The sequence below is a fragment of the Geotrypetes seraphini genome, chromosome 2 (genome assembly GCF_902459505.1).
Source record: "Geotrypetes seraphini chromosome 2, aGeoSer1.1, whole genome shotgun sequence".
Taxonomy (NCBI): Eukaryota; Metazoa; Chordata; class Amphibia; order Gymnophiona; family Dermophiidae; genus Geotrypetes; species Geotrypetes seraphini.
The window spans coordinates 212,922,222-212,944,311 of NC_047085.1; the positions used below are offsets into that span (position 1 = coordinate 212,922,222).

A 22,090-nucleotide genomic window follows, 5' to 3' on the forward strand; every position below is an offset into this window, starting at 1 on the left:
AGCCTTGTAAGATATGTGATCATTGATCTTCAGAACAACTGTGCTGCAATTTTACCGGTGCCCCCTCTCAGTTTCCTGTTTGGTATGATGAATCGGAGTGCTCTAGGGAAGGAATAGGGTATCCTAGGAGGATCACTGCCACAGCTCTATGGAATCTACTTTTGCATATAGCAGGGAAGGTAGAGGGGATTGTGATTCTATACAGCGCCGCGTACATCTGGTAGGGCTATAGAAATAATTAATAGTAGTAATAGGATTGGCAGGCTGAACCTCTCAGGCTACTGGAGGGAGGGAGAGAGAGAGCAGTTTTGGTCCCTAGAGGTAGGGAGAGCGAGGTGCTTTCCCAGGTGAGGGAAGAGAGCTTCGACCTATGCATGGGTCACAGGATTTTCAGTCAGTTTTAGGTCTAAAACTGCCTTCGGCCTATACATGGAATTGACTTATAGTCGAATATATATGGTATATGTAAGGCCCAATATTCAAAACGAGTTATGTGTTCACTAGTGGGTGGAAAAACATAATTTGCTTATCCTTCAATTTTTGACTATTAAACAGCTAAAATGTAGCCTTTTAACTTGCAAAAGTTTCCAATTTTATTGATTTATAAAATGGGGCTGGCATTGAGAAGAAGCAAAGATGGCACAAGCACTTAAAAAAATTAGCAATGATATTTCTGGTGCAGTATGTCTAGGAGTCCTGACTTTAGGTAATATCCCCCAAATTGCATGTTGTGTTGAAGAGGCATGAAATTTACATTCTTCAACTCCACCTCTTTCTCCTGTGGCTGTAGTGCTCTCTTCAAATTTTCTTTTTTCAAGCAAGTTGAGAAGGTAGTGTTTTGATCTGCTCTGATCACTTCCATAATTACAGAGTATTGTGAGATCCCGGAGTCTAAAGGGTAGACGTAGCAGCACAGAAGGATACTGTTTTTGGGCCCTCAGTACTGAGAGCAGGACTTTGGGGGACTGCTTAAGTACGTCCCTACATTTCAGCATGCCATCCCTATAGCACTGGAAAAAGAGATTAGGATTTTACTTTGATAATATCTTTTCCAGTAGATAAGGATGTCATGCTGAACCCTCCACCCAGTACTTTCTGGTGCACCTGTTTCTGCCTTAAGCTTCATGGTCCTCTCCATAGCTAAGACTTCTCTACCAGTTGGATTGTGGATTCAGAACCAGTTTGTAAATAGAATCTGAAGAAATGATTGAGCTTCACTAATGTTTAAGCTGTTAATTTTGTTTAATGTGTTTTCCTGTTCAGCAGTGTGTTCTTTTTCTGGATTACAGTTTCATTATTGACTATTATAATGATATATGAGCAGATCAGAACCTTGGTTTGGGGAGTTCCCTGTGTCCTTCCTTCTCCTGTAGAGCTTTTGTGTGCTTTGGTACGAACTGAAGAGGACAACAGAGACCAGGGAGAGAGAGGAAGAGTTCAAAAGCTGCGAGTGACATCTTCTGCAGTATGCTCATGAGTATGGATTTGAGTAAGCTGATTTCTTTTTATTAACACTTGTTGATATGAAGAAGTATTTGAAAAATGTCCTTGCAGTTCCTCCGAATTCGTTGCCACCTATTTTGAGAGCTCAGAATTAGTCTGTCAAAACCATCAGACGGAGCTAACTCAAATGTTCCGTCTGAAATGGGATTAAATTTAACTGAGTGGCCTTTGCTTTGGAATCGGGCAGGGATGTTATTAAATTGTTTTTCGCTATGTGAATCAGATGTTTGGGATCCAAGGTTAGAATATTTTTTGACATCTCTGTGTGTATCCAGAAACAACGCCAGGTGTTTCTGGCATTGCGTCCTAGGGTACAGTCTCTGGGAATGTCTTTTTTGTTGCAATTTCCTTGTTTGTGTTGTATTATTTCTGAAGGCAAGTCTTATGCCTTTAGTGAACCTAAACATTGATTGAATTTTGGTTTCTAAAGAAGAATTAAAAGTAATTGTATGATCATCTCTATATAGGGCTGAGACATTTTGCCTGATTAGGCTTTCTGCTCTGTAAAAATATTTTGATTTCCTTTTTTTCTTTTTCTTGGTCCCTATTTCCTTTGATATGTGAATGATATTGAATTTCATTTCTATGTGGAATTCTATTACTATGTTTCTGTATTTCTAAAAATTACATTGCAGTGTGATTGTATAAATTTAAAACTCAGAAAATTAAAAAGAAATATGTGCTATGAAATTTAAGCAATTATTTACAGAATAGCAGTTAGGTGGCATGTTGGTATATACCTGCATAAATGCATACAAATGTTAATGTCTAGTTGATAGCCAACTCCATGTAAGGACAATTCTATTTTATTATGGCATATAGGTGCAATACAGTACATATGCTCATATGCCCTGACAACCGAGGCACCTTTTTATTAAATCACCCATTTTAAGTGTCTTAATGGAAAGAAATCAAGAAGCAACCAACATGATCTGAAGGCGGGAACAATCTCTTAAACTCACAAACTCTCACTATATATAGTTCATATTTCCATTTCCAAGTGCTAGTGTTTGAAAGAACGGAAACAGAAAAATCAGCATCTGCTGGTATTAAAATGCTGTTCTGCCTTTTCTGTATCCACATGTATCGGCTATAATTCATAATATATTGCAGTGTTCTCCCCAGCGCCTTTCAGCCGGGCACCCCGCCCGGCTAGATTAGGTGAGCGCCCGGCTGTCATCTTGGCTGCAAATTCGCCTCCGCCTGACTTATTTTTTTTTTTTTTTTTTAAAGCGCCAAAAAAAGGGTTTTCAGTTTTACTTTTTTAAACAATTTTCCTACTGCTGGTCGATTTTTACAGTCGCAGTTGAAGGCAGGGGCTGCAGGCTCATTATGACCCAGTGCACAAACAGGAAGAACCCCGACGTCGTGTTTACTTTTGTTCTGCAGCTTATCGCACAAGACGCTCCTGCACAAAGCGAAACCAATCGGAAAGAGGAGAGGCGGAAGCTTGCAGCTGCGTGCTTCAGTAACTGCTGCTGGCTAACGGAGGGAGAAGGTACCGAAGAGAAATGAATTAGGTCCGAGAAATAGATTCGCTACAGGCTAAGGCGGGAGATAGGGCAGGGAGGAAAGCTTACAATTTGGTGTTCTTGCTTGCTTCGGGTCTTCCTCGCTGCCGGGTCCTGCCTACTTTCTGTTTCCATGAAGGCAGGACCCAGCAGTGAGGAAGGCCCGAAGCAAGGAAGAGCTCCAAGTTGTAAGCTTACCTCCATCGCTGACCTATCTCCTGCCTTAGCCTGTAGCGAATCTGCCGACCGAGGCGGGGGGGGGGGGGGGAGAAGAGATGGGGGAGAGAAATACTGTTACTGCTGCACCCAATTAGGGGGGAGAGAAATGCTGCTGCTGCACCCAATGGGGGGGGGAGAGGAAGACCAGGGAAAGGAGAGGAGAGGAAAGAGATGCCAAGACCATAGGAGGGAGGGAAAAGAAAGGAGATACCAGACTATTGGGGGGGGGGGGAGAAGGAGACAGATGCCAGACCAGGGGAAAGGAAGGAAGGAGGGAGAGAAAGGAAGGAGTGGAGATTACAAGATAATGGAGGGGTAGGGGAGAGGAGTGAAATGCCAGGGCATGGGGGAGGGGAGGGAAGGGAAACTAAGGAGACAAATGCCAGACCAGAGGGAAAGGAAAGAAAGGTGCCAGAGCAAGGAAGCAGAGGGAGACATAGGAGAAGAGAGAGATTCTACGGCATGAGGGGAGGGATGGGAAGAGAAATGCTGCTGCAACATCCAATTGGGGAGGGGGGAGAGGAAGAGAAGTACTGCTGCTGCACACAATTGGGGAGAGAGAGGGTAGAAGGAAGACCAGGGAAGGGAGAGGAGAGGAAAGAGATGCCAAGACCATAGGAGGGAGGGAAAGGAAAGGAGCTACCAGACCATGGAGGGGGGAGAGATATCAGGGCATATGGGGGGAGGGGGAGGAGACAGATGCCAGACCAGGTGAAAGGAAGGAGAGAAAGGAAGGAGAAGAGATGCCAGATAATGGAGTGGAAGGGGGAGATGGAAGGAGAGGAGAGAGATGCCAGGGCATGGGGGGAGAGAAGGGGATAGAGGTGCCAGAGCATAGGGGAAGTGGTGGAGACAAAAAAAATGGAGAGGGGGGTGGAGCTGAAATGGAGAGAAAGAGCACAGGAGTACAAAGGCACAAAGTACAAAGGTCACAGAGTACAAAGGAGAGAAAGGGCAAAGGATATACAGTTTATTGGGACATAGAAAGAGGGAAGATGCCATATGGAACAGAGAGAGGGCGGACACTGGATGGAAAGGGCAGAGAGGGTGGACAGTGGATGCAAGGGGGAGAGAGAGAGGGCAGAGGTTGGGTGGAAGGGGCAAAGAGAGAGGACAGATGTTGCATGGAAGGGAGCGAGGACAACTGCTGAATAGAAAGAAGAGAGTGAAGAGAAGATGATTAAAGCAGAAACGACAAAAGGTGGAAAAAAAATTTGTTGTTGCTTTATGTAGAATCAAGTAGTATTGTAACTGTATTGATTAAAGTTTATCAATAGAAAATGGAAATAAGGCAGTTTTTTGGGGACTAAACCCCTTTCCTCAGGTCAGGACAGGATACCATAACAGCAGTATACTGTACTGTCTTGAAGAAAGATTTGGCCTCTGAAAGCTAATTACTACTAATTGAAAAATGGATTAGTCCAATAAAATTGTATTTTCTTATTTCTCTCTTCCCTGTTTTATTTATATTTGTTAATTTGTAAAGTGGTGATTGTTATGTAGCAGTTTTTTCAAATTTACATCTACTGTCTTTATATTTTGCACAGTATTAAGGGTACGTGTCACTGTTTCTGTGGTGTTGCATTGTATGCAGAGTCTGGTTTATTGGCGTTTCAGTTTAACTTTTGTCTACATATTTCTATTTTTAGTTTGTGATTATTCCATATTAGGCGAGGGTGCATCTCTGTTCTGTGTGTATGAAAAGGACATGGCTTTCTGTTAGCAATGACTGTACAGGATCAATTGACTGTGCAGGATCTGGCTTGTTTAGTTTTACAATGCATGTGTTGGTGTTCTAGTGCTCACTGCAGTGTTTAAGATGCTGCCTTTTCCTAGGTGCACCCTTGTTGTGTAACTCATGGATTATTACTAAAAATAACTTTTTTTATATAGAGGAGGGGGTTATTAAAAAATGATCAGCACTGGCTGTCATATATACTAGGTACGCCACTGGATTTAATGATCCTATGCTAACTTTACTGTTGATGTAGGTGTTGTCCCCCCCACACACACTATAATGAATTAAATTAAAGCTGTATTAACATCAAACAGCTTTCAAATGACATTATAAGCAAATAAAAATAAAATATTTTTAATACATTGCTAATTATTACCTGCATTTTTACCTAAACTGTTTTGCCTAGCTCTCACTTTGATTTTTATCTGCTACTTTTTTATTTTGCTGTAGTGCGATCACACAGGTCTCCTTCAAATTATGTGGAAGAGGTTTGGAAGTGGGGATCGCATCTATTTCATATCCTCAGTGAGACCTCAGGAAGGAATATAGTGATCAAAATATTATTAGAGGTGCTGTAGAGATGTTTCTTGTATGACTGGATGAGCTATATTTATCTTTTTTTTTTAGTTGTTTAAATTCATGCAGAAATAAATGGCTAGATTGAACCTAATGAGTTCATTAACGCATTTCCCTTTTTTAAATCTGTATACCAGCGGTCTCAAACACGCGGCCGCGGGGCACATGCGGCCCCCCAGGGACTATTTTGCGGCCCGCAATCTGTCCTTGCCTAAAGCAGGGGTCCCCAATCTGCTTCCCTTCCCCACTGCCCTCCCCCAAGCCACTGCAATCGGGGAACAGGTCAGCGCCCGAGGTCTTAGCTCTCCCTATATATCTTCCCAGCTCGGAGCCAACCAATTCTCGCCACCCAACGTTCAATTCTAATGTTGGGGAAGAAGTTCTGGGCCAGCCAATTGCTGCCTGGCTGGCCTGGAAGTTCCTCCCCGATGTTAGAATTGACGTCGGGTGGCGTGAATTGGTTGGCCCGCGCTGTGGAAGATATGCAGGGAGAGTTAAGATCTCGGCACTGGCCTGTTCCCCAATTGTGGTGGCGGCAGCTTGTTCCCCGATTGCGGTGGTGGCGGCCTGTTCCCCGATTGTGGCAGCGGCAGCTTGTTCCCCGATTGCGGCGGTGGCGGCCTGTTACCTGATTGTGGCGGTGGCGGCCTGTTCCCCAATGGTGGTGGCTTGGGGGGGGGACAGAGAGACAGAAAGAAAGAAGGGAAACGGGACACATACAGAAAGGGGCATGGAGAGAGAAAGGGCGGGCATGGAGAAAGAAAAAAAGAAAGAAAGGGGGCATGGAGAGAGAGAGAGAAAGAGAGACAGACATATAGAAAGAATGGGGGCATGGATAGAGAGAGAAAGAAAGAAGGGGGCAGGGTGAAAGAAATAAAAAGTTGGGGGAGGGAAGGAGACAGATGCCAGACCAGGGGAAAGGAAGGAAGGAGGGATGGAGAGAAAGGAAAGAAAGAGATGCAGACCATGGAAATAGGGACAGAAGAAGAGAGAGATAGAAGGGAAGACATGGAAACATAGATTTTGAAAAGAAAGCAGAAAAATTGAATATTAAGTTAATGCCAAAGATGGATGCAATGATAAAAATGGTAGACTGACTTCATTGGTAATAAATGCCAGCGGGGAGAGAGCTGATGACAGCTTAGAAAAACGCTCAGAAACAGTGAAACTCTAAGGGGGGTGGATACCTCCCCTTGGGCAAGAGTTTACAATCCAATCATTGCATTTGCTATTTGGAGCATCACTCTCTGACCGCTGGTAAAATTCAATTGTTTCAATAACTTTTGGTTGACAAAAAAACTTTTGTTCAAAAGTATCATGCACAAAATCTCTTGCTCATTGAATGATACTATACACTTATCTGTGCAAGCTTTTAAGAATTGTGGTTGTGAGGGCTCTAGGGGTCTCAACGTGGCCCCGTTTCGATAATCTTCTTCAGGAGACCCAATACTGCACACTCTGAAACCCTTTTGCTAACGTATCTTTCAAGAGATGATCTAGAATTACAACAAACATATTATCAATCACAGCGCACAAATTATACTTGCAGTGCGTTATGAAGAGGTAATAATGATTTATAGCAATAATGCAAGCAAGAAGCACTATAAATGAACAAATGGAACCTAAAAACTTGAGATTGAAATCCTTATTCACATACCGTTTGCCAAATTTGAAAAGTCCAAACGACGGAGACCGCTTCACTCCTCACTGATTTTATACTACTGTGAGGAGGAGGGGTGCAGAGTGTGCAGTATTGGGTCTCCTGAAGAAGATTATCGAAACGGGGCCACGTTGAGACCCCTAGAGCCCTCACAACCACAATTCTTAAAAGCTTGCACAGATAAGTGTATAGTATCATTCAATGAGCAAGAGATTTTGTGCATGATACTTTTGAACAAAAGTTTTTTTGTCAACCAAAAGTTATTGAAACAATTGAATTTTACCAGCGGTCAGAGAGTGATGCTCCAAATAGCAAATGCAATGATTGGATTGTAAACTCTTGCCCAAGGGGAGGTATCCACCCCCCTTAGAGTTTCACTGTTTCTGAGCGTTTTTCTAAGCTGTCATCAGCTCTCTCCCCGCTGGCATTTATTACCAATGAAGTCAGTCTACCATTTTTATCATAAACACTTTTACTGACGAAGGTTTTCATATATGAGTCCCTGTATTTTTCTTTAACAAAGATGGATGCAAGGCAGAAAGTGAAGACGGAGAGAAAAACAGTCAAAGGACAAGAAGACCATGGAAACATAGTTAAATGGACAGAAAAATAAAGTCGATGCACAAAAGGGAGAAAGAAAGTCCAACGTAGTCTGTAGTAAACAACAGCAACCAAAAAACAACGAACAGACTGCAGATAATGTACAAGATGCAGGCGTTGTTTATTAGTAAATGCAGTAACATATACAACCTTATAGCCAACCAAGGGACCCGACACGGTCCGTGTTTCGGATAACACGCCTTCCTCAGGGGTCCATGATGGTTAAGGTATAAAGCAAACTGCATAAAAGATAACAAACACACGCCAATCACGATCAAATGGCATTTAATCGTGATTGGCGTGTGTTTGTTATCTTTTATGCAGTTTGCTTTATACCTTAACCATCATGGACCCGTGAGGAAGGCGTGTTATCCGAAACACGGACCGTGTCGGGTCCCTTGGTTGGCTATAAGGTTGTATATGTTACTGCATTTACTAATAAACAGCGCCTTCATCTTTGTACATTATCTGCAGTCTGTTCGTTGTTTTCAGAAAAATAAAGTCACCAGACAACAAAGGTAGGGAAAATGATTTTATTTTCAATATAGTGATTGAAATGTGTCAGTTTTGAGAAAGGAAAGATATTAAACTTTAAATGTGAAGACTGCAGAAAAAATAAGGTACTTGGAGGACCACAGAAAAAATAGTTAATGACAATTTTGCATAAGGTAAAACTCTTTATAGTTTATAAATCTTTCCTTTAAAGGAAAGATTTATAAACTATAAAGAGTTTTACCTCATGCAAAGTTGTAATTTCTTTAATAAAACATTAACTATTTTTTCTGTGGCCCTCCAAGTACCTACAAATCCAAAATGTGGCCCCACTAAGGGTTTGAGTTTGAGACCACTGTTCTATACCATTTGAAAGAGGGCGAATATCTAATTATTCACTTCTAGAATTGGATACTTCTTAAATTTAGTAAAAATATTCTGGCACAAGTGTCAAACCTTAAAAAAAGGAAGCAATAGTGAACATTGGAAAATAATAATTAATAAAAATAGTACACATTTAGGGCTCCTTTTACAAAGGTGCGCTAGTGTTTTTAGCGCACACACCGGATTAGCGTATGCTATCTGAAAAACTACCGCCTGCTTAAGAGGCGGTAGCGGCTACATGCGCGGCAATTTAGCGCACGCTATTCCGCGCATTAAGGTGCTAATGCATCTTTGTAAAAGGAGCCCTTAATTTTCCCCACCATCAAATTTCCCTGTCTCGCCCACCCCACCCAGCTACTTTTTCATGCCACCCGGCTGGAAAAAATTTCTGGAGAGAACACTGTATTGTATAGTAAAATACCTGGATGTAATATGTAAATCATTTTGGTTGTACCACAGAAACCTTTTGTGTGTGTGTTGCATTCATCCTTTTTTAAAGTGAAATTTTTTGATGAAAAAGTTGGAGAATAGTAGTTACAGTACTGAATTGTGCAGTCAGGAAAACATCTGAGAATTGAAATCTGCTCACTCAGCGAGTCTCTGACCTCGGGCAAGCTACTTTTCTCCTTGGACTCGGTTCTTTCAACTGTAATTAGTTAGGAATAATATTTTTCTTTCCCCTTTCCTTTTGGAAACTGTAATACAAAGAAAGCATCAAAATTAACCAAGCCATATACCCTAGAGTAAACTTTATTTTTATTTCTGCCCTATTACAGTATATGCTGATTAAACCGTTCCTGATCTTTTTTTTGATATGTAACTGTGTGAGTACTGGTTGTTCAAAATAGTTATAATACGGTAATTTGAGGGGCCTGTGGAACTGTACTGTTTTTACATAAGAACATAAGAGTTATCGTACAAAATTGAACACCACTCCCCTTATTAAAAAGGACTTGGCCTTTACAAGTTGCTTGCATGTACAGTATTGGACTACTGTTTTTGAATGGTTCATGGTCGAAAACACGCAGGACAATTGAGCACCGACAATACAGAGCAGACAGTCGCGCGCAGGACATCAGCATGCCGGATTTGAACTTAATTTTAAAGTGCTCCGAAGGGGGGGGGTTGGGGAGGGAACCCCCGAAGTTAAGTTAGTACTGTTTGCACTGCTGTTGGGTGGGGAACCCCCCATTATAGAGGGAAGAGGCGTTTTTTTCCCTTTTTTTAGGGAAAACGTCAATTTCCTTTGTAATATGGAGGGGGTTCCCCCCCAACCCCCCAACAACAGCAGCGACAACAACAGTACTAACTTAAGTGGGGGGGGTCTCCCCCCCTCAGAGCTCTTTAAAATTAAGTTTAATCCGGCGCGCTGATGTCCTGCGCGCAATTGTCTGCCCTGTATTGTTGGCGTTCGATTGTCTCACGCGCTTTTGTCCCGTCACCGTTTTGAATCTGCAGAAGTGTACAGCAGTTTGCTTTTTTTTCAAAGGTGAAAACTGGCAAGAACTATTGACAATTGATTTACAGAAGATATATCATTTTGAAGTCTGTTCTCATCAATTGTCACCTTTGACATGAAAGTTAGTAACCATAGTGTTCAAATTCTCAGTTTGCTTAGCTTTCTTTTGTACTTCACCTGCATTTCTACATTTTCAGCATCTTATGATTTTATCGCTTGACTGCTCTCTTTTCCTTGTCCTTTGCTCACTGTTAATACTGTTAAGAAAACCCTCCTCCCAGTGCACAAAAAGGTTCTACATGATTGCCACTGATCATCGTAGCAGCCACTAAAATCCTATGCTAATGCATTAGAAGGAGCTCATTAATATTCTAATGAGCACTCTGTATGATGCATAGCAGGGAAATGCGTTGTTTTCCATGCAGACTTTAACGGCAGGGTCTGAGCTGTCATAACCTTACTTTCCTGTTAGTGCCTTAGCACTGACTGGCTCAGGCACTGACAGGAAAGTAAGGTTTGAGAGTTCAAACCCCTCCTCCCCCACCTGGCAAATAAAAACAACAACAACAAAAAAACTCCTGATACCTTTCTCTGTGCCTTTGATCCTCACCAGCCATCGATAGCCCCCCATCCTTAGTGAGCCTGACACCCTACCCCATCCCTTTTTTTTTTTTTTTCAGTTCAGCAGTCATGCCGGACCCCCAACCCTGACCCCCGTACTTAAAACAAAATAATGATAATTGGCAGAAGAGATGCCCACTTCCTCCTGGCATAGGTCCAGACTCTCCCCCAACAACCCACAACTCCCCTCATCTTATTTTGATGTTCGTCAGGAGGGATGCCCATTCCCTCCTGCTGGCACACCCGCCTCTTCAAAATGGTGAGCCTTCATCTTCCCAGTGTATTCTGGATTTTGTTTGCTTCCTTTTGAGGGAAGTTTTTCTGCTACTACTATTTATTATTTCTATAGCGCTACCAGATGTACACAGTGGTGTACATTAAACACTCAATAGATGGTCCCTGCTCAAAAGAGCTTACAATCTAATTAAGACGGACACACTGTGTGTATTGCTACTGATTTTTTTGTATGAATTTATGAATTACACTTCATTACTTATATTGTATAAATAAAGCAGTTGCACTGCAGTTTGTATTTGTTTTGTCTAGTAAGAAAAAATGCACTATGATGATGTTGATAATAATAAACCGGTTAAAAATGTCTTTGAAAAGCAATGTAGTCATCTGACCAATTTAATTGCACATTTTTTCAGCAATTCACCAAAAGCTAGAAGCGGATGGAACGGAAAAAGTAGAAGGATCCATGACCCAAAAACTGGAGAATGTATTAAACAGTGAGTTTTTTTATGCTTCCATTTATGTTTTGGAGTATGTTTCACTCCTTCCTGTTTTAGTTAATAAGGTACATTAAAGGCACTCTAAATAAATGTTCCATAACAGTACTTTAGGAAAAAATAGTTATTTTGTAATTAATCCAGTTTAACTGATAAGAACTAATGGGTTAATATTCAAAAGCACTTGTGTGGTTAACAGTACTTGCTTTACAGTTACGGCCTCTTTGACAAAGCTGCTCTAGTGGCCCCGAAGCCCATAGAGATTTATAGGGCTTTGTAAAAGAGGCTGTTAGTATTGCTGATCGGGATATTTAGAAGCACAATCTGGATAGTGCACCTGAGTATCCTGACACTATGGCCCATATTCTATAAACGGCGCCATAAGTTAAGCACCACCAGGTGCCCTACTGGCTCCTAAGTGGCAAAGCCATTTTTAAAGCCATCTTAAAATTGTTTAAAACCAAAAATGTAGGTACCTAGATCACATTTTCGACAGCACCTAAGGACACTTAAGGTCAAAATAGGCATGGCTAACACGGGACATGATCTTCGGCTCCACTGTAGACGCAATTCATATCAAACATAGGCTCTGAAAATGCAGTCCTCGAAAACTCTGGCATACATTTCTGGCACCTATATTTGAGGTAGCTACGATTCTACAAACAGCGCCATTGCGTGATTGACATGCGATCGACAGATATTTTTTAGGTAGCCACCGATACCGGCGACGTTTGTAGAATTCAGTCCTATATGAATAATGCTGGAGTGGAGCATGGGCAGAGGCAGGACAATCCCAAAACCTATTTGGATGATGGCAACGTGCAGTCTTCTATTTGAATAACTTATCCAGATAACTTTTACATTCTTCGTTTTCTAATTAGAGATTTTCTGTTTATCCCATGCTTTTTTGAATTTGGTGTCAGTGAATATTTGGATATTTTTTGACTACCCCAGCTGATGTTTGGTTTTGGTTTGGGGGTTTTTTAAGTGAACATTGTGAACATAAGAATAGACAGTGGGCTGGTTATGTGATCATTGTAAAGAGGTGGGACAATGGTTTCAATGATTTTGAGGTGTGCTGTCATCTATGCTTTTATGTATATGCAGCGCCAAGGCAATTTGAAGCAAAGATTGCATCAAAAAGAACAACAGTTAATACACTCTTTGAATATGATTTGGCCAGCGGGCCTTAATGTATTGAGTGGAATGCATTGTTTTGAGTTTTTTGAGGTCTGTTAAAGTCTGTGGGTCCAAGAATGATGTCAGCAACCTGGATGGATTTAAGTTTCGGTTTTGTCCGCTGCTGTAAGCCGCCTTGTAATTTGTGTTTGAGCACAGCAAGATCATTTTCCCCTGAAGCAGCTGTAAGTTACGGCGAAACAATGTTCCTTGTCGGGAGTTTTGGACTTGAATGAATGAGTGTTTGAAAGAAGTGAAGAATTTCCAGCAGTCCCTGGCATCTCAGATAAGTGCCTCGGATGGGCGGCTGTCTAGTTTTATTTTGTGGCTTTTAGAAACATTGCTTGTGGAGGGTTTTTTGCCAGTGATAATAGAATAATGATAATGATAATGATAATAAAAGTGCAGCTTTGTTTTGCTTGATATAAAGTGCTGACGATGTATTTTGAGGCTTTTTTCTCCACATATGTTATGCTTTAGCATCACCAACAAAGGGCCGTCCATGAGACATTTACTATAAATTTGGGTTTTGGAATAGCCATACTGGGTCAAATCAATAGCCCATCTAGTCCAGTATCATGATTCTACAGTGACAAATCCAGGTCACAGGTATCTTGCAAAAATTCAAATAGTAGCAACATTCCATGCTACCAATCCCCATGTCTGTCTCAATAGCAGACTATGGACTTTTCTTCCAGGAACTTGTCCAAACCTTTTTTAAACCAGCTACATTAACTGCTGTTATCACATCCTCTGGCAGTGTGTTCCAGAGCTTAACTATTCTCTAAGAGAAATAATATTTCTTCCTATTGTTTTAAAAGTATTTCCCTGTAACTTTGAGTGTCCCTTAGTTTTTGTAATTTTTGATGGAGTAAAAGATCTATTTATTTGTATCTGTTCTACACCACTCAGGATTTTGTAAACTTCAATTATCTTTTTTTAAGATATGGCAACTAGAATTGAAAGCAGTACTTAATATGAGGCCATTCCATGGAGCGATACAGAGGCATTATAACATTTTAGTCTTATTTACTATCCCTTTTCTAATAATTTTTAGCATCTTGTTTGCGTTTTTTGTCCAACACCACAATTTGGATGTAAAGTTTCAGCATATTGTCTGTGATGACAGAGCTTTTTATTGGGCACTGACTCCTAAGGTGGACCCTAACATCTGGTAACTATGATTTGGGTTATTCTTCCCAATGTGCCTCACTTTGCATTTGTCCACATTAAATTTCATATGCCATTTAAATGCCCAGTCTTCCAATTTCCTATGATCTTCCTGCAAATTTTCACAATCCACATGCGTTTTAACAACTTTAAACAGTTTGTCATCTACAAATTTAATCACTTCTTTTGTTCCAATTTCCAGCAGCTTTTCTCCGCAGGCAGGGTGTCCAGGTCCAACCCTACTTGGCCAATCCGGGCTCGTCTCGGCAGGAGTGTGAACATGCGATGAAGACAGTGGTATCTCTGCTACAGGGCTTGGGTTGGATTGTCAACTTCAAGAAGAGCCAGTTGACGCTGTTACAGACCTTGGAATATCTAATCTTCCCTTGTCATGCGGACATAAAATTCAGCAGAAGAGCAGAGATCTCTTGGACCTTCCAACTCCCAGGGCCTGGCATTATCTGCAGGTGCTGAGGTCCATGGCACCCTCCTTGGAGCCAGTCCCCTGGGCCACAGCGCACATTTGCCCTCTACAGGAGTCCTTCCTTTCTCGGTTGTCTCCGCAACATCATCCCCTTCAGATGCCACTCCCCTGGACAGAACCAGCATGCAACAGTCTACACTGGTGGCTTCAGGGGGAGGCTCTCTGCAAGGGCAAGATTTTTCGGATCTCAGAGTGGATAACTCTTATGACGGATGCCAGCCTGTCGGGTTGGGGTGCTTGCTGCGGGGACTGCTCCATTCAGGGACATTGGACTCCTCGTCAGAGGCGTTGGTCGATCAATCGTCTCTAGCTTCGACCGATTCGCCTGGCATTACTCACTCTCCAGCTCACTCTGGAAGGACAAGCGGTGCAAGTGTTCTCAGACAACACCACAGTGGTGAAGGGGGCACAAGAAGTGCTCCCTTGGGCCAGAAAGCTTGCATGCTGTTTCACTGGGCGGAGTTACATCTTCTGTCTCTCTCAGCGGTACACATGGCTGGAGTCTACAACCTACAGGCAGACTTCCTCAGTCGACAAGTCCTGGACCCGGGAGAATGGTCCCTCTCAAGGAAAGTGTTCTGTCTGATTGTACAGTGCTGGGGTCATCCCCAGAATGACTTGATGGCTTAAGCAGGCACTTCTTCAGTTGAAGAACAGAGTGCTGAAGTTTAGAGCTGGACGCCTTAGTTCAGCTCTGGCCTGCTCATGGAGCTCCTTTATGTGTTCCCTCTATGGCCTCTGGTTGGTCGGGTTATCCGCTGAATAGCGACACATCCCAGCCTCACGATTCTAGTTGCTCCAGACTGGCCTCATTGCCCGTGGTATGTGGATCTCGTTTGTTTTCAGCGGGACAGGAAGCTCAGCTCCCTCTTCATTGCAACCTTTTCAATCAGGGTCTGGTGCCAATGGAGAACCCACAATGCTTAATTTGTTTCCAGGGGGTTAGCTGTGATGCCACCAAGAACCAACAAAATAAAATATTTTTCTTATAAAAATGCAAAAGCACAGTCATACAACAATTACAATTTGAAGAGCTACCATATTTGGATTTTAATGTATGCTGTTAACCAGAGAAACTTCTATGACCTTTGACCCTTATTCTCAGGCATTGTTTGCTCGCACTGAAAAACAAAACCAACTTTTTCAGAGGGGTTGAAATATGCTGTTTCTAATAGAGCTACAGTAATTCAAAAATGTTTCTAGATGACATTCTTTTGCAAAAGTTGGTTAAAAATAGCCCATTTTTTATATTTTTTGAAAAATCACAAAATTTAAAGTGAAATTATAAAGTAATGAGATTAGTTTATAAGTTGAAATAGTATATTTGAGAACAGTCATGTCACAAAATAATAGACAAAATTTTGCGGGAATAACTTCATTATTACTGGAGCCACAGAAGGCTAAACATATAAAATTTTAGCGCAACCATTTTTTGGCCCATTGTATAAGATCGACAAGTTTCATTTGTTTTGCTTATATAACCAAGGAAATATTTTGACTCAAAAGTTGCAAAAACTTTTGCAGGGAATACTATACATGGTCAAATTTCAGTTTTCCTAAAAGTAGATTTTTTCTTCTGATTAGTAGTTTTATGTACATAGTAACTCATCAATTGATCATGTAAATAGGGAATACAAACCTTTTTGCTGTTCCTGTAAAAAGTTTGAGTTTGCCATTATATAGCAATTTCTGAATTAGAACATTTATCCAAAGTGCAGAGTAGTCAAAGCAGATAGTGTTCAGAAAGGTGGGGGAAGTGTAAAGAAAAGGTTTTGCCATCCGTGTTTTATATTTCAGCAGTGTTTAAACACTATTTAAATTGAACAATTATTTTACAAAGACTACTTTTCACATGGAGCAGGCCACCCACAGTGTTGATGAAAGAAAATGGCACACAAGCCACCCAGTGCGACTGATGTAATTTTTTTCATCTTTGCTTAAAGTATAGTCACTAGACCAGATAATGTAGAAACTTTCGACCAGCACTGATCAAAAAAAAAAAAAAAAAAGACTGAAACCGTTCCTGTACTGTTTTCTCCTTTTTGGCTAATTTAAGAATAATTCACAAGGAGAAAAATGTCAGCTATTTATGCACAGTCTAGCAGGGATTTAGAATTCTAGTTTACAGTCCTACCAGTATTTGTTTCTTATACAAGCTGCAAATCTATCATTTAGGGCAGTACTTTTGAAGTACAGAGACTGCATTGAACACGTGAAACAATTACTAATTTACAAACCATTTTCTGGAAACATGACAAATGATGTATTACTAATTGCTGCAGTTTGGCCTAAAATACTTTTAAATTCCTGCATGTTTTAAATATAATTTACACGTAGACGTGATTATTAAGAATTGTTTTTGAAATATATATGGAAAAATTACAACTAGACTTGAAGCTTAGTGAGTTTTTGGAGCTTTTGGAGGTAATTGTATATGTCTAAAAATGAATTCTGTATTTGTTAATTCAAATACTGTAAAAGTGTTATAGTATGGGCAAGCCAACTATAAAATTATCTTCCTCCCTTGATACTCTAATCTCCTCTCTTGGCTCTAGTACCACCTCTATGCTGACGACTTGAAAATTTACCTCTCGACGCCCAAAATTTCTATAGGGATCCAGGCCCCAGTCTCAGCCTGCCTATCTGACATTGCTACCTGGATGTCTCACCACAATCTAAAATTAAACATGGCCAAGATTACCATATTTCCCCATGTATAGCCTATACATGGGTTTTACAATCTGAAGCCATGGGTGCGGCTTCCTTATATGGGACGGCCTATCTAAAGACATCGAAGATAAGCCGCCCCATTAGTAGAGCAGCCCCCCCGTACCCGTAACACGAGTTCCCCATACCTGGAGCTCCCTTCTGGAGGGCTGCCTCCTGCAATGTCATAGCCGCAGTGCAGGGCAGGAGTGATGTTTTCAGCATCCAGCCGGCTCGCGCTGCTCCCTCAATGCTTGTTGTCAGATTTCTGCTACATACCTTGTATTCTGCCAGTGTTTAAAGCTCACATTACCCATCTCTTCAAGTCACTTTATTGGCTTCCTGTCTGTTATCACATACAGTTCAAACTCCTCTTACTAACCTACAAGTGTATTCACTCTTCAGCTCCTCAATATCTCTCCTCTTCTCTATTTTCCTACCTGGGAACTCTGTTCACCGGAAGTCTCTCTTGTCTGTACCCGTCTCCTTTACTGCCAGCTCCCGACTCTGTCGCTTCTGACTTGCTGCGCGGTTTACCTGGAACAATCTGTCTAACTCGGTACGTTGGGCTCCGTCTCTGGCAGTATTCAATTCTGGGCTGAAAACCCACTTTTTCAAAGCTGCATTTAATTTCTAACCCTACCAACTTGTAAACCACCATTTTTGTTTATCATTCCTTCTGTAGTCCTCTACCCTCTCCACCTCTTCATCCCTTTGCATTTCCCTATATGAGCAGCATGTATTGATTCACCATTTTTGTCCAGTGCATCTGTCATCATTTGATTGTAAGCTCTAGCAGGGACTGTCTCTTGTATGTGTATTGGCCACGTTATAGAAATGATGGTAGTAGTAGTAGATCCCTTGTAAACAGCTTTCTGCATTGATCCCTAAGTGTGTTAATTGTTACACATGCTACTGACTTTAACAGCTAATGTGGCCCTTTAGTAATTAGTGCATGCTAATTTCTCTATTAGTTTCCAATTATGAAAGGTGGTAGAGAATGGGTAGCAACCCAAATTACAATTAAGGCAGAGATAGTTACTATACATTAACTGTTAACATGGCATATAACATGATGGATTAGTAACACCTCAATAGGCATAGCGTAACCATATCAGATTATCTGCCTTTCCAATTAACATGAGATAAAGAACTGTTCTACACATGAACTGAATATTAATGTTGGGAATGCCTCCAGTAGTTAACATGGAGGCTTTATTATATTTATAAAACAACAAATCAAAAAGAACACGCCCATTAATTGAAAATTTTGCTAAGCACCTCAATACTACTTAAAGGTATTTAGCAAATTTTCAGTTAATGGGTTGTTCTTTTTGATTTGTTGTAACTTCACCTCCTTTTTGAAGTTTTGTCTAGTGCAAGGGCTTTATACTTATTTTACGTTATGTTGGCTGTTAATCTACAATAAGAGAAAATTCTTACCAGAATTTAGTGCAAGGGTGATCAGCCACTGTACTCGATGGCTGCAGCCCTATTGGGTTTTCAAGATTTCTACAATGAATATGCATGACATCTGTTTGCATACAATTGAAGTAGTACATGCGAATCAATCTCATGTATATTCATTGTAGAAATATTTAAACCCGATTGGGTGTGGCCCTCAAGGACCGAGTTGACCACCCTTGCTCTAGTAAATGCATCTCTTGATGTTATAAAATTGTTTTGCTGAATTGCCATATATTTGCCTAATGAAAATAGTGGCTGTGAAAAAAAATATTTTCACTTTGACTAGTATTCACAAACTGGGTTAGTCAGGCATTTTGTTTCTCTCTCTGGCTTCCCCACTACCATTTCTGCACTCTTCTTATGCAGACCTCATGAAGCCAATAATAATCCTGCCCCCCAAAATTTGTTTGGACAAAATTTTCTGGTTTATTATGGCAATAGCCAAATGCAGTTACAAGATTAAATAATGCCCAGCGTAATCAAAACAGCAGAAATACAACCCTTGGCGAATTACAACTTTTCCAGGGTGACCCCGGCTCTTAAAATAAAACCCTTAGTACTTGTGCATTAATGAGTGTAAGCCGTATGTCTCCCATTGCTAACTTATAATTTGTTGCTTAAGTTAAGATAAGTACTGCATTAAAAACAAACAAGCCCTAAAATGACTTAGTTTTCAAGGACCAATCACGTCAAAGAATGATTTTTGTCTGGGCGGTTGTATCCTTATGCACACAAACACTCTTAACATTGACAGACTCTTGTCTATGTGACATGCATGTCATCTATTCTAGTGTATACTTATGAAGGGAATTTTTTTTAAATAAAGTAAAATTCTGGAATCTCTTGTGGCACACCTGGAATCTCTTCGGGGCACACCACCAATCTGAGTCACTGCTGTAATGCATGCTACATTAGTGTGACTATAAAGAATTTGCAGCAGCTCCACTTGATTCAGAATGTCACATCACAACTGATAGAAAGTTGTAAGTGACATGATCATATACAGTATACCATTCCTGCAAAAACTTCACTGGCTACCAGTACAATACAGAGAGAAGTTTAAAACGCTGTCTGATCTTCAAGGCACTTAAAGGAATTGGGTCAGAGTACTTGATCAGGATCTCCCTCTATACACCTCCAAAGTCACACCTCCCAAGGAATATCTATAACCATCCTCTCTCCAAAAGAAATCATGCAGTGTGACTCCCAGTAGCAAGCCTCTGATGAAGCAGGAAATTACGTCAAATAAGGCAGGGCGCAGTAGACAGAAGACGTTGGCTGGCAGCAGTGAATGCAAGTCGCTGCTGGCACCTGGTGACTGTTGCAAAGCAAGCAGAGTAAAATTGCTGCGAGCAAACATTTTAACCACCATCTCAGGGACCCCCTCATGAAGACGTGTTGATCGAAAAATGGATCGTTTCGGGTCTCTTTATCTGTCAAAAGGTGGTCTATTTGGACGCAACAAATTGCTTATTGAAATAAACACTGCCTGCATCTTGTGCAGTGGTCTGCAGTTATCTTTTTTGTCTTGGATTCACTGTGCCCTCACTGCAGATTTGTTGAATTTTGTTCCTTTGGTCACCTTCCAAATGGTGCCATTTTGAGAATCTGGGCCTTACCGAGATGAAAAGAATTACTTGATGCAAAAAAAAGATGTAAAAAATAATCAGTGGCATGAGATAATAAATTCAAATGTTGAGTGAGCCCATGATCTATCATGACTGACAGAAAATGTGCTCCAGTGCAGTAGTGAGATTATCTGCATAAATAGATCCCTAGTTTGTGTTGAGTTAGGACAAAATTTGTATTGAAAAACCTTGAACTGTAACTATGGTAAATTGCAACCTGTAAACTGCATATTATGCCTGTAACCCATTATGAGCTCTTTGGGGAGGACGAGATAGAAAATGAAATAAATGTTGAAAAGTCACTGACCCGTGAAAATGCATAAATAGAAGAACCAGAAGTAGCAACAAAGGATGTTTGAACCTGAGGGTGGAGGTGGGTGATATACCCTGCATCATGTGCAGCCAAAAAATATCAGAATTAATTAAAGAATCCAGTGATTATTTGCTTAAACTGTTGCTTATTTAGATAAGTTATTCCACATCTTTGCTTTGTATTGTCGTACTTTTAAAAAGAGGCAAATTCTGGAGGACAAGCTTACGTTAAATATAATGAATCACACTCTTTTTAACCACAATCTTAGTCAAGTAAAAGATATCCAGGCTAATGAAAAACCATTTGCACAAATTATCTTTAATTTATTTTCTAGGGGCAAGTGAAACTGCAGATGCATTGTTCCAGGAAGTGTTGGGTCGCAAGGATAAGGCAGACTCAACAAGAAATGCACTCAATGTACTTCAGCGTTTTAAATTTCTTTTCAACCTTCCCTTAAATATTGAAAAAAATATTCTAAAGGTATAGTATCTAGATATTTTGTGTTGCATGCTATAGCATTTTTGAAATTAGATAAGCTTTACAGTATTCTTTTCAGGACTGTAGTTCAAAAGATTTTTCTATTTTTAAAGGGTGATTATGATGTGGTCATTAATGACTATGAAAAAGCCAAGTCATTATTTGGGAAGACTGAAGTGCAGGTATTCAAGAAAGGTAAGAAATGGCTTTTCCTAGTCTATGTAAAACAAATGTATAATGTGATTCAGTGTGAGATATATGCAATAATAGGGGAAATCAGGAAAAAGTAAATAACTTTTTCATCTCACTGAAAGTGACATCAAAACTGCAGCAAAAATCATGTCTTGAACATTTACATCTGCTCAGAAGTAAATCAAGTTTCAAGTTTATTAAAAGATTTTATAAATCGCTTATCCCAATTTCTAAGCGGTTTACATTATATAATCACATAAAATAAAGTATTACTTTGGGTTATAATAATGTTAAAAACTCAATAAAAACACTAATAACATGAACAGACTCACTCAAACAGCAGGGTAGGAGGGCAGAAATACAATTCTTAGAGGATAAGAGTAACATAAAAGGAAGGTACGGTAGGAGTGGGATGATAGCATTCTTCTGGTGGGTTTGTCCTTAGAAGGACAGTTTTTATCCGAAAGCATCTTGGAAGAAATGTTTTTAACTGCACTTTAAATTGTTTTAAGTCGGACTCGCTATGTAAATGATTAGGAAGGGAGTTCCACATAGTAGGGGCAGTAACAGCGAAGTTATTGGAGCGCAACATATTAATGTTTTTCAGCGAAGGAATTATTAAAAGATTCTGAGATAGTGATCTGAGAGATTTTAGTGGGTTATAAGGGATTAGAAGCCTATTAATGAAATCTGGTTGATTATTTAATTTCGTATTGAAAGTTAAAAGTAAAATTTTATAACTAATTCTATGCTCGACTGGAAACCAGTTCGCCTTAAACAGGAGGGATGAGACGTAATCAAATTTTTTGCCACCATAGATGATTTTGACAGCTGTGTTTTGAATAATCTGAAGCTGTCTGATTTCCCTTTTTGTTTACCTTTATAAAGGGCATTGCAGTAATCTATGCAAGAGATTACTAAGGAGTGGATTAGAGTATTTAGAGAGGATGGTTCTAATAACCTGGCTAATGAACGTATCA

The 22,090-nt window shown here is 40.4% G+C and overlaps 1 protein-coding gene across 5 annotated transcripts in view; it reads left to right on the forward strand.

The window, feature by feature from the left end:
* Positions 1 to 22,090, forward strand: part of EXOC2 (exocyst complex component 2) — a 273,747-nt gene that overhangs the window by 89,802 nt on the left and 161,855 nt on the right. For all 5 annotated transcript variants that reach the window (XM_033934892.1, XM_033934888.1, XM_033934890.1 and 2 more), the window contains exons 7-9: positions 11,414 to 11,494; positions 20,776 to 20,921; positions 21,032 to 21,113. In XM_033934892.1, the coding sequence (XP_033790783.1) occupies positions 11,414 to 11,494; positions 20,776 to 20,921; positions 21,032 to 21,113 (309 nt within the window). The remainder of the gene's footprint in view (positions 1 to 11,413; positions 11,495 to 20,775; positions 20,922 to 21,031; positions 21,114 to 22,090) is intronic.